Source organism: Antedon bifida, chromosome 3 (genome assembly GCF_963402885.1).
Source record: "Antedon bifida chromosome 3, ecAntBifi1.1, whole genome shotgun sequence".
NCBI classification, from domain to species: domain Eukaryota; kingdom Metazoa; phylum Echinodermata; class Crinoidea; order Comatulida; family Antedonidae; genus Antedon; species Antedon bifida.
In genome coordinates this window covers 14,590,043-14,603,696 of record NC_136228.1, presented here as the reverse complement: position 1 = coordinate 14,603,696, position 13,654 = coordinate 14,590,043, and the positions used below count along the sequence as shown (strand labels likewise).

The 13,654-nt window shown below is 34.6% G+C and overlaps 1 protein-coding gene and 1 long non-coding RNA gene across 2 annotated transcripts; one reads left to right on the top strand and one right to left on the bottom strand.

Moving 5' to 3' along the window:
* Positions 1-4,649: 4,649 nt before the first annotated feature.
* LOC144838501 (uncharacterized) lies at positions 4,650-6,451 on the bottom strand. The gene is made up of 3 exons (XR_013611644.1): positions 6,358-6,451; positions 5,532-5,597; positions 4,650-4,863 (listed from the first exon to the last, which is right to left on the bottom strand). It is a non-coding gene; the product is annotated as an uncharacterized LOC144838501 (long non-coding RNA).
* Positions 6,452-8,502: 2,051 nt separating this feature from the next.
* LOC144837118 (uncharacterized) lies at positions 8,503-13,257 on the top strand. Its single transcript, XM_078692124.1, has one exon. The coding sequence runs from the start codon at positions 8,503-8,505 to the stop codon at positions 13,255-13,257; it is 4,755 nt and encodes a 1,584-aa protein (XP_078548250.1).
* Positions 13,258-13,654: the final 397 nt, after the last annotated feature.

Genomic DNA, 13,654 nt, shown 5'->3' with positions numbered 1-13,654 from the left:
TGTAACACGAAACATTTTTTTTGTGTTCAATTCAATTCAAATTCACATTTATTTAGCCAAAAGCAGCATGGACCTTACACTCGAAAAACGGCATTCTGTAGTAGTACCGGTAGTAAGTCCATTTACAAAAATAAAAATAAGTCATACTATTATTGCTGAGAATTATAAATTAACTTCAATCTGTGGAAGTAGTGTCATCATCAGCTATAGACACGATCGTACATCCAATATCATCGGACAAAATGTGTTGTTTTTTAGAAGACAGCATCTTTTATTCTGGATTACACAATCATATCTGCAAGGTGGACAAGGACGACACATCTCATTTTGGATATTGCATTTTTGCTATTTATTATTGAATTTTTCAAACAAAAATATGATATAGATAGTAACAACGGATAGGATTATGTGCTAGATGTATCCCGGGTCGTCCCTATGCAACGTATTTTGGTGTTGAAATATTATACTATATAGGGGGCGCTATAACAAGCAAAAATTGTATTCATAAAAGCATGCACAGCAAATTCATATCCAAATATCAGCAACAGAATTCATTTACGGCCTACAGAATTTTGCAAATCAAGATTTTATAAGATATCTCAACGTTAAAATCATATTGATGTTTTAGTTAACCCCTTCTCTGCGTATACCCGGTACTACCGGGTATAAACAAACGTCGTTGAAATACCGGGTATGGGCAAAACAATTATTTAATCGTATTTGCCTATAATATATAGCACCCTCTATATTCTTTCGATGAACTTGAATATTTTTGCAAGTCATTAAAAAAATTTTCCAGCAAAAAAAACGGCCCTCTATAGTTGTATTATCGTCTTGAAAATAATGCGCCCTCTATAGTTAATTAATTAATTAATTATATATAGTATAGTATATATAATAGTATTTCTATCTTGGAAAGTTGTTTTGAGTAGCGTAATGGCGGCAATTTTGAAAGTAACAAAAATTTACCAGCCCCAAACGTTTTTGGGATAGGATCCCGTTATTATCAAGAGGTGTGTATAACGTTAGCAAAATGTTTTCAAAATGTAATGGTTTCATTACAACGTTATTGTTAATGTTCATTTCACGTTAGTACTAAATGTTAAATTTAAACGGTTGTTGTAAATGTTTCAACGTTATCTAAAAAAGAATGTTTGGATGTTTCTAAAACGTTAGAAAAATGTTAACATGTTATGTAATCGTTTGTTTTAAATTGTAAACGTTTGTATAACGTTAGCAACAAGTTATTGAAATGTTGCTTGATGGTTTATTAGTACAACGTTAATGGGAACGTTCATTACACGTTAAATACTTGTTAAAAACAAATGTTATTTAGATGTCACATTATTTCAAAGTTATGTTGATGTTATATTTGAACGTTATTGTAAACGGTTTTTTTAACGTTAGCAAAATGTTACCAAAACGTTGTCTACTGGTTTACTTACAACGTTATTGGGAACGTTCATTGCACGTTAGGCCAATGTTAAAAACAAATGCATGTCACATTTTAACGTTTATTGTAAATGTTATTTCAACGTTATTTCAAAGTTATGTTGATGTTATATTTGAACGTTATTGTAAACGGTTTTTTAACGTTAGCAAAATGTTACCAAAACGTTGTCTACTGGTTTATTTACAACGTTATTGGGAACGTTCATTGCACGTTATGTCAATGTTAAAAACAAATGTTATATAGATGTCACATTTTAACGTTTATTGTAAATGTTATTTCAACGTTATTTAAAAAGTTATGTTGATGTTATATTTGAACGTTATTGTGAACGTTTTTTTAACGTTTGCAAAATGATATCAAAATGTTGTCTAATGGTTTATTTACAACGTTATTGGGAACGTTCATTGCACGTTATGTCAATGTTAAAAACAAATGTTATATAGATGTCACATTTTAACGTTTATTGTAAATGTTATTTCAACGTTATTTAAAGAGTTATGTTGATGTTATATTTGAACGTTATTGTAAACGTTTGTATAACGTCAGCAACATGTTATTGAAATGTTGCTTGATGGTTTATTTACAACGTTATTGGGAACGTTCATTACACGTTAGGCCAATGTTAAAAACAAATGTTATGTAGATGTCATTTTTTAATGTTTATTGTTAATGTTATTTCAACGTTATTTAAAAGTCATGTTGATGTTATATTTGAACGTTATTGTAAACGTTTGTATAACGTTCGCAAAATGTTATCAATATGTTTTCTAATGGTTTATTTATATCAATATTGGGAACGTTCATTGCACGTTAGGCCAATGTTAAAAGCAAATGTTTTATAGATGTCACATTTTAACGTTTATTGTAAATGTTATTTCAACGTTATTTAAAAAGTTATGTTGATATTATACCTGAACGTTATTGTAAACGTTTGTATAACGTTAGCAACATGTTATTGAAATGTTGCTTGATGGTTTAATTACAACGTTATTGGGAACGTTCATTGCACGTTAGGCTAATGTTAAAAACAAATGTTATATAGATGTCACATTTTAACGTTTATTGTAAATGTTATTTCAACGTTATTTAAAAAGTTATGTTGATGTTATATTTGAACGTTATTGTAAACGTTTGTTTAACGTTCGCAAAATGTTATCAATATGTTTTCTAATGGTTTATTTACAACGTTATTGGGAACGTTCATTGCACGTTAGGCAAATATTATTTAAAACAGTTATGTAGATATTGCTTTTCAATGTTATTTTGAATGTTTTACAGACGTTATATAAATATTATTTAGAACGTTAGACAGATGTTGAGTTTGAACGTTATTTTATACTGTCTGATTAACGTTATCAGCATGTTATAAAAACATATTGATTGCAACGTTATTGTGAACGTTCAATTAACGTTATACAAATGTTACTGAATTAGTTTTGTAAATGTTACTTTTGGACATTATTGTAAACGTTATTCTAACATTAGATGAACGTTATCAAAACATGTTTTGTAATGGTTACATTTTGAATGTTATTGTAAATGTCCTTCAAACGTTACATAAACGTTATTATAAATGTTCTGTATGAGGTAAAACGTAACATTTTTTAGAACGTTTATTTAACGTTAGGTAAATGTTAATAAAACAAGTTTGGAAAATGTTATATATTAACGTTATTATAAACGTTTTTACAACGTTGAAAGAATGTCCGACGAATAAGTCTTGTTAAGTGAACGTTATTTTAAAGTTCTTTTAACGTTCGTAGTGAACCTAACCAAACAATAACCAAACGAGAACGTTAGAAAAACGTTATGTGTTTGCTGGGAGTGTGTATGTAAATAGTTTGAGAGAATATTATGGCACATTGTACAGGATTTAAGGTTTTAAGATTGTTGACATTTGCTCATTTAGCAATTAAATATAATCTATTTGAAGCATTATACAATCATTATTTTTATAGGACGTGATAAGGTGTGATCATCAGCAAATTAAAAAAGAAGAAATATTATTTACAATATCACCAACTTTGACTTGCGCTTTATTTGAAATAAAATCTGTAATCCATTGGTGTTTTCACCAACAGCTACTGAGTTATTAAGTTCTTTTTATTAGACACCGTCCAGTGCAGAAGAAAAGTCAAGAAAACAAAAATTAAAATGTTTACAGCCTTTAACTGTGCCCATGAATGAAAACCTTTGAAAATAAAAGTTCAATATTATACATTTGTTTAATTCCAAACTGAAAAAATGTAATTAGTATATTATTATACTATTCTAGATACATCAAAGCAATTTCTCAACAATCTTACAAATTATAGGAGTTAAAGACGCTTGACAACAGCTTTTCATTTCATCTTTGGGTTTTCCATTCCTTTTGTAAATATGTAGGCTTACAACATTTGAATCTTCCTATTGTTTTAGTAAAATACGTTTTTATACCTTTATACCTTTAATTCCTGATGATAGTCCACATAGGTTATATAGATATATGATAATGTTTTCTCTTTACCGTTAATTTTTTGTTTTTGTTTGTTTTGTTAACAGTAATAATAAAAATCAACTTTATCAATTTAATATTGCAAAAGACATCAGAGTTCAGCACTTCATTTCGTCATTTTAGGTCGTCCCTTGTTTCAAAATCCATGACAAATCATCCCAGTCAGTAGTCAATCAACAGCAGCAGTTCTCATCCATTTATTATATTGTTGTTTAATTAAATGAATCAATTTTAATGTTTAAAGATGTATTGTCCCCCTGAAAAAATAATTCTTAAAAAAAAAATTTCCATTCCATTTTATTGTAACATAATAGTTATCCACATTGACCAAAAATTAGATTGAAAAAAAATGTATTACCTGAAAAAAATGTAATTTAAAGCAAAAAATGGTCAAATTGGCTGCCAGCCAATGGATTTTTGGTTGAATTTAACCATTTATTTTGTCCTTTTACAAGTGAAAACATTATTTTTTTTTCGTTTTTTTTTTTCGATTAACTTTATTAAAACTACAAAATAACATATTCAAAGTCTGATTGAATTAATTTTTCATGTTTTTGAGGGACAATACATCTTTAATAATGAAGCAAAATAAATATTATTTTGAATCATTAGGAATACGACAATAAATCCAGTTTACATACACGCAGTGTACAATCAACAATTTTGTTCTGTATTCTAAATTTATTCATAATCTAAATCACATTCAAAAATACTGAATTATATTAATTTTAAAAGTGTAAAAATATGGTTAAACTACAATTTAAAAAATAGCAAAGATAAAAAAAATACACCATAATTATTATGTTTATTACTATAAGTATTGACCGATGATGATATGATCAAAGATATTATGTTGAAATGATGTACCTTTTCATTTCAGCAGGATATATGGGCAGAATATCAAACATCTGTATGCCTATAATAAAAAAAGGAAATAGTTAAACACTATAATAATGTTTAGGTATTGTATAATAAAAGTAACTTCAATCTTAGTAATGCTGAGTCAAATTGTCATGTTGTATGGTGGGACACAGTTATGTTTAAATATTTTATTGCATTTATAAAAAAGATATGTAGGATTGTTTTACTAAATTTATGTTTATGCCAGTTGTCAGAGTCAATTATTACCATACTCACTATATAAAAACTTATATTAAATGTTTAAAGATAAAGGCTTTATTGAATGAATGCTTTAATAATATAACATTTAATTAAATTTTGAAATATTTTCTGCATGAATTTGTCAGTGGATTTATCTATTCTTTGTATGGTGATTGTAATGTTTATAATGAATGGAAATAAACAAAGAAATATCTACTTTTATTTTCCTAGCAAAGCAAATGAATTGAACATTTCAAATGTATTGTCAGTAAGTTTTTCTACTACGGTACTGATAATATTCAGTTTGTCTCATTTGTATCCTCCTTTTCGAGATTACTTTTGCAAACAAATACTGTTTTGAAATAGGCTTCTTTTTGGGATTTCACAGTATCTTGATCATATTGAAAAATCTCCTAAAAGATGTAGTGGGTTATATTTAAAGTATTTTTCTTCAATTGTAGGTTGGGCCTATCTGTTACTTACCCTAGTTAATAGACATTTCCATGCTACTGTACTATAACATTGATCAGAAGATACACTGTACACAATCTGTAATACACGCAAAAAATATGGGAAAACAATTGTGAGATTTAAATAGATGACATAATTAATAACACAGTAACACTAGCTCTGGTTCTACTATACTGCCAACCTATTAACTGTCCGAACTGTCTGGATAAGACTCGTTCATTCACAAAATAATAAAAAAAACAAAAATTTTAATAGTTCAATCTAGCAATCTAGATGTTTGTGATTTGAAGATTTCGGTCTTCAAAGTATAGTAGCGGTGGCAGTAGTAAAAGACCGTATTAAATAGTGACTAGGCCTCTAGTCACTTAGTCCGCCAGTGACCTGCAGAATAGGCAATATAGTTACGAGTAAAATAGTATGTTAGTCTGTATATATATTCATATTATATTAATAAATAATAAAAAAACAAACAAACAAGATAACTGAGGCTAGGCCTAGTTGTTTGTAGTAGGAAACATATCTACCTAATATGGAGCCCATGTCATTTGTATTCCTGTAGTGTAAGCAGGGAGGTACCCTGCTGCTGTATCTAAGCTAGGCCTAGCCCTAGGCCTAGGCTAGTAGTAGTAGGCCTATAGTATAGAGGTAGCCTAACTAACAGGACTAGGCCCTAGGCCTAGGCTAGAGAGACCCCTAGGCTAGAGAGACTTAAATAATATACTAATTAGGCCTAGGTAGGTCGGTAGCCTCAACTCAAAGTCTGAAGAGAAAGCAAATTAGTATTACTTCTACTCGCGAAACAAACTGCGTACGTACGAGAGTACGCCAAAAAAATCACCTATTATGGACAACACAATGGATGGCGCACTACTCCAATAAAATCCCCTATTGTGGACAAAAAGTCACCTATTTTGGACAGCCAATTATGAAAGTCACTAAAGAATATATATCACAAGAATGAGTATTCCGCGATTTTTGCATGAGAAATTTGTAACAGAGAGCTCCAGTCAGAGCCATATATATAAAGAGTTACGACATTGGATTATAGTCACGTGATATGCAGATCAATTTGTGTCAAACTTGTCTCCGTTAATGCATGTAAAGTATAGGAGCAAGAAAATACTTTAAACTTTTTCTTATATTAAAAAAAAATGTAATTGCACATTTTACGGTGAAATATCGATGTGCACAGCGTACAGAAGTACTTGCGGCAAAGAATATTGCGCGCGCGTGCGCTAGTACATTATAAAGTTCGATTGATTGATTTTGGAATGAAACATCCCATAACTACGTCCTATTAATAACAATTATGTAATATTTTCAATTCATAATGCATGCTTTGATGACTAAATAAAATAATAAAGTGTCGTGGATATATTTGTTAATATATTGAATAGGGTATGAACAATATTAAAATAATAAAGGCAAATTATTACAAATGAAATGATGAACGAGTCTCTGAAAGTTTGTGTCAAAAACACACAGAGAGCCATATACATGTCACAAGTGACATAAAGTTGTGTATATATTTTGCAAGTCATTCTTACTTTTCCTTTTGTTTTCACTATTTGAACCTTTCTTTTGTTTTAGGAAGCTATTGTGTGAAGCCAGTGGAGCAGAGTTGTTGTGTTGCAGAGAAGGATTGTGTGGTGTTTGCTGATTGGAGGAGAGGTATAAGAGTTAAGTTAGTGTGTGAGTTGCTGATTGGTGGAGAAGGATAAGGTGGTGATATGTGGATAATTGAGGGAATTTTGAGGTAGATGGAAATTGAGAGGAGACAGAGAAGGAGGGCTATGTTATGTTAAGCCAGAAAGGGATAGGTGAATATTGATATGAGAAACTAAGACGTACAGGAGAAGAAGTAATTGAATTATGGTGATATAGAGCTGAAGCAGAAAGGAAATAAAGAGATATACATGAAGTTAATAAATTGTGAGTTGGAGATAATTATGGTGATATAGAGTTGAAGCAGAAAGGAAATAAAGTGATATACATGAAGTTAATAAATTGTGAGTTAGAAGTAATACTATAAGGCTGTACTTAAATGTAGAACTGTTAATTGTTGAGATTACTGCAGATTAATTGAAATTGTGAAGGTAAATTGACGGAAGAAATAACTGTTGGAAACAGCCGAAGTTGTTGCATGTAAAGAATTGTTTGGAAATATTGAAGAGTAACGGGATTGATACTGATATTATTTTACGTGGAAAAGGAGAAAGAAATAATTGGTCGGGGAGCGGATTGCAGGGCCGAACGACATCAAGAAACATTTTAACCTTATATTTGATTTATTTATATGTCAGAAAATAGGAAGAATTATAATTGATAATACAAGCAGAACGGGAGCAGAGGCGTGGGAGTTGTTTATTTGCAGAATCGTTTTAACTTTTATCTTTCTAATTTGTTTTGTGTCAGCGTAGGAGAGAAGGCAAGAAGGAACGATATTGTGGACATTTATTATTGTTTAATTATTCATCTTGTGATAGTATTGTATTTGAAAGGGGGGTTTCGGGGATTTATTTAAAATAAGAAGATTGTTGATATTTTGTTTGGAAGGATTGGGAAATTTGGGGAATTGCATAAAGTTTGTGGGGAATAGGAACACGGTATCATTGTTTGAGAATTGGTTGGGGTTTTTTTTGTGGGTTTTTTTTGGGGGGGTTTGAATTATAAAAGAAAGAATTGGTTGTCGAAGATTATTATTAAATTTTACTTTTTACATTTATATGTGTACAGTTGTGGCTATTTACCGTTGTTCACCGTTGGTTACCAGCAATTACATGTCCGAAAGAGCCGTAATTGCGGCTGTGTGACATTTATGGGGGCTCGTCCGGGAAACTTTGTAACCTAGCGTGAACATTGGTAGATGAAACAATTGTACGTGATTCTTGGATTGTCTATTTGCCATATTATTGGCATACTGTATACTTATATTGGATACTTATATATATATATATATATATTTTTTTTTTTTTCCTAAGAAATGGATCTCACTAAAATTGTTGACGCAGGAAAAGCGTTGGGGTTAGATGGAGTGGAATTAAGAGAGTTTGTGGAAAAGAGAGAGGAAGCTGCCAGAGAGAGAGAAGAGAGAGCACGAGAGAGAGAAGAGAGAGCACTAGAGAGAGAAGAGAGAAACAGGGAGAGAGAAGAAAAACAGCGAAACAGGGACAGGGAGAGAGAAGAAATGGAGCGAAACAGAGACAGAGAGAGAGAGGCACTAGAGAAGGAAGAGAGAGAGAGAAGAGAGGCACTAGAGAAGGAAGAGAGAGAGAGAAGAGAGGCACTAGAGAAGGAAGAGAGAGAGAGGAGAGAGTTACTAGAGAGGGACGAAGCAGAGAGAAAAAGAGCGAGTGAAGAAAAAGAGAGAGAAAACGAAAGGGCGAAAGAAGCTGAGAATCAGGCCTATCTTATAGAAATGCGAAGGTTAGAAATCCAATTAGAACAAGAAAAGAATCGGGCACGGCCGGGTGGTAGAGTATTACCCAATCCTGAGTCACGGGTTAAGGCCAGTAAACCTAAATTACCCCCTTTCCATGATCGAACAGATGACCTAGATGCCTATCTGAAAAGGTTTGAACGGTATGCGACTAGTCAGGAGTGGAAAGAAATTGAGTGGCCGGTTAACTTAAGTGCCCTACTAACTGGGAAGGCTCTCGAGGTTTATTCCAGGTTGTCGTCAGCTGAAGCTAACGATTACAAACTGTTGAAATTGGCTCTTCTAAAACGGTTTCAGTTAACCGCCGATGGATTTCGACATAAGTTACGAACAGCTAAGCCCGAATACGGAGAAAGCGGCCCGCAATTTGCTGCGAGAATAAGCAATTATCTTGATAGGTGGATTGACCTAGCAGAGGGGGAAAAAACCTTTCAGGGGTTAAAAGATTTATTGCTGCGAGAGCAGTTTACCGATGGGTGTGGGAAGGACCTAGCTCTGTTCCTAAGGGAACGTCAACCGAAAACGATACAAGCGATGGCTGAAATTGCGGAGCAATATTTGGAAGCTCGTGGGGGATTATTTGGTAAACCAATAGAGTTTAAACAAAAAGAGCCAAATTCTCCTCAACTCTCCTCTAATAATGTTCCCAGTACATCCTCATCACAAAGCCCTTCTAGTTTCCGTAGTCCAACTTGTTTTATATGTCATCGTGTAGGTCACCTAGCTAGAAATTGCAGAGCCTCAACTATGCATAAGCCAAACTCTCCTCCAAAATGTTACCGATGCTTAAAAACAGGACATATTGCCAGAAATTGTAGACAGGACGCCAACAGTTGCGCTGGGTTGTCTACTTCACCACAAACAGAGTCTGATTGCCAGAAATGTACAAACCAACACGAATGTAAAGCCAAAGAAGAAATTCCCGATGGGGGTGCCAGTATGGTTACGAAAATGTCAGAGTTTTTAAATCAATGTTGTATCAATAATGATGGTGATAAGGTCACTCTTCAATGTGGGCACTGTCTTCCAATTATGACAGCGGCTCTAAATAATTCAATTAGTAAAATGCCCGTTTATACAGGTTGTGTTGGGTCACGCTGCGTCTCTGTTCTTCGTGACAGTGGCTGTAGTGGGGTGGTTGTGAAGAAAGATCTTGTATCAGCCGAACAACTTACTGGTAAGGAGAAAACCTGTGTGCTGATTGATGGCACGGTCCGCAACTTACCGGTTGCATTAATACATGTTAATACTCCATTTTTTTCAGGAAAGACGTATGCACTATGTATGAATAACCCTATTTATGACTTGATATTAGGTAATATTGCAGGAGTACGAGCACCAGGAAATCCAGATCCCACATGGACAGAGCGAAATCTTCAAGGATGTTCTGTTGTTACCCGGTCTCAAGCTAACACTATGGATAAACCATTCAGAACACTTAAAACTACAGAAATACACAAGCAAATCATCACAGCGGGAATTATGAAAACCGCCCAGCAACAAGATATCAGCCTTGCAAAATTCAAGGATCTTGCAGAGAAACAAACTACAACTGTGAGTAACAAACAAGCCGAGGCTAGGTTTATTTATCATAAAGACCTATTATATAGGCAATTTTCCTCTCCTAATATTGAACACGGGGATAAGTTTACCCAACTAGTAGTGCCAGCTGACTATCGACGCCAGGTAATGCGCCAAGCCCATGAAACCTTATTAGGAGGACACCAAGGGGTAAAAAAGACGACAGATAAAGTGTTGACAACATTTTGGTGGCCTGGGGTAACTGCAGATATTACTCGATATTGTCGATCCTGTGACATTTGTCAGAGAACTGTACAAAAAGGTAGAGTTACGAAAGTGCCTCTAGGAAGCATGCCTTTGATCGAGGTGCCGTTTGAACGGATTGCCGTTGATATAGTTGGTCCCATTTTCCCCATGTCTAAAGGTCGTAATCGTTATATACTCACAATAATAGATTTTGCTACTCGTTATCCAGAGGCAGTGCCTCTACCAAATATTGAAGCTGAACGGGTTGCTGAGGCCTTGGTTGGTGTTTTCTCTAGACTTGGTATCCCGAAAGAAATGCTTACCGATAGGGGATCACAATTTACATCTGAAGTCATGAGGCAAGTTAGTAAGTTGTTGTCTATACGTCAGGTAATGACATCTCCATATCACCCAGCTTGTAATGGTTTGGTCGAACGGTTCAATGGAACACTCAAACAAATGCTGAAACGTATGTGTGCAGAAAGGCCTACTGATTGGGATCGTTACATTGACCCACTACTTTTTGCGGTTAGGGAATCTTCACAGGAAAGTTTAGGGTTTTCTCCTTTTGAACTGTTATATGGCCGTACCGTACGAGGACCCATGTCCATCCTAAGGGAATTGTGGACCGAAGAAATCGAAACACCAGAAACAAAAACCACCTACCAGTACGTTATGGATTTACGGGAACGACTACATGAAACCTGTCAGATGGCTCAGAAGAATCTACAAAAATCTAAGGTCAGGTACAAACAATATTATGACAAAAAGAGTAAGTCCCGGGAATTTGAGGTTGGGGATAAGGTACTACTTTTATTACCCACAGACAAAAACAAACTATTGCTTCAATGGAAAGGTCCTTTTAAGGTTGTAAAGAAATTTGGGTATCTAGACTACCAAATTGACCTTAACGGGAAATTCAAAATATTTCACGCCAATCTCTTGAAAAAGTATTATGAGCGAACCGCAGACATTAGTGCTGCCTTAGGGGTATCCGAGCCTTCTGGTATCCTTGAATTAGCTAGCACCGCTGTTATTGAATGCGAACCTAATGAAACATTTACAAATAACCAAAATTATCATCTATCTAATGAGAATCTTTTACAGCTCCACCCTCTACTAGCAAAAGAAACAACAGCCGACATCCACATCAACGAAAGCCTGGATGATACACTAAAGCATGAGGTGCACCGACTTATCGGAAACTACAAAGATGTACTGACGGATTTACCGGGTAAGACTACACTTGGGCAGCATGAAATCAAGCTGGAAACTGATGATACAATCCGTTCCAAGCCCTATCCACTTCCACATGCGTTGCGAGGTACCATTAAGGATGAGGTAAATATGATGTTAAATCTGGGTGTAGTGGAGCCTTCAGGGGCACCGTTTGCCTCTCCAATAGTATTGGTAAAGAAACCGGATGGGTCAAATCGATTCTGCGTGGACTTTCGAAAACTTAATCAGGTTACAGTTTTTGACGCCGAACCGATTCCGGACCAAGAGGAAGTGTTCACAAAGTTGGCCCATGATCATTATTTTACTAAGATAGATTTAAGTAAAGGGTATTGGCAAGTTCCCATGGATGAAGCGTCAAAACCTTTAACAGCCTTTCTAACACCAGATGGTTTGTTTCAATTTAATGTCATGCCGTTCGGCTTAGTCAATGCACCGGCTACTTTCAGTCGTATCATGAGAAAATTACTCAAAGGAATGGATAATACACTTAATTATATTGATGACATTCTAATTCACACAGCTTCTTGGGATCAACATATGAAATGTTTGTCTGAATTGTTTGGACGTCTCCGCAGGGCCAATCTAACTGCTCGACCAAGCAAATGTTTCATTGGTTATGAAACAATTGAGTTTCTTGGCCATGTGGTAGGGAAAGGAAATGTTCAACCTCGAGTGGAGAAGATACAAAGCATCTTGTCAGCCAAACAACCAGAAACAAAGAAACAACTCCGGTCATTCCTTGGGATGACCAACTACTATAGAAAGTTCATTCCTAATTACTCTGTGATTGCTTGTCCATTAACCGACAAAACGAAGAATCGGGAACCTAACCGAATATGTTGGGAGAAGGCCCAGGAAAGTGCGTTTGTTAAACTTAAGGAAAAATTAAACAGTACTCCAATTTTATGCCTTCCTAATTTAAACAAAGATTTTATTTTGAGAACAGATGCGTCCGAATATGGAGTGGGAGCGGTTCTAATGCAGCAGTATGGTGACGTGAAGTTTCCCGTGGCGTACGCTAGCAAGAAACTGCTTCCTCGAGAAAAAGCATATTCAGTGATGGAAAAAGAATGCTTAGCCATTGTATGGAGTGTACGAAAATTTGAGTCTTATTTATATGGACGAAACTTCACGTTGGAAACTGATCACCAGCCGCTTGTGTTTATGCACAGAGCGAAATTGTCTAATGGGCGAATTATGAGATGGGCCCTGGCTCTACAACCGTACAAGTTCCGAATAGAGGCGATTAAAGGCAGTGAAAATGTAGGAGCTGATTATTTAAGTCGAGTGTAAATAGGACCCGTCACGGTATGGAGAAAATGTTGATACATTATTCTTTTAGAGGGGAGTAAATGTCACAAGTGACATAAAGTTGTGTATATATTTTGCAAGTCATTCTTACTTTTCCTTTTGTTTTCACTATTTGAACCTTTCTTTTGTTTTAGGAAGCTATTGTGTGAAGCCAGTGGAGCAGAGTTGTTGTGTTGCAGAGAAGGATTGTGTGGTGTTTGCTGATTGGAGGAGAGGTATAAGAGTTAAGTTAGTGTGTGAGTTGCTGATTGGTGGAGAAGGATAAGGTGGTGATATGTGGATAATTGAGGGAATTTTGAGGTAGATGGAAATTGAGAGGAGACAGAGAAGGAGGGCTATGTTATGTTAAGCCAGAAAGGGATAGGTGAATATTGATATG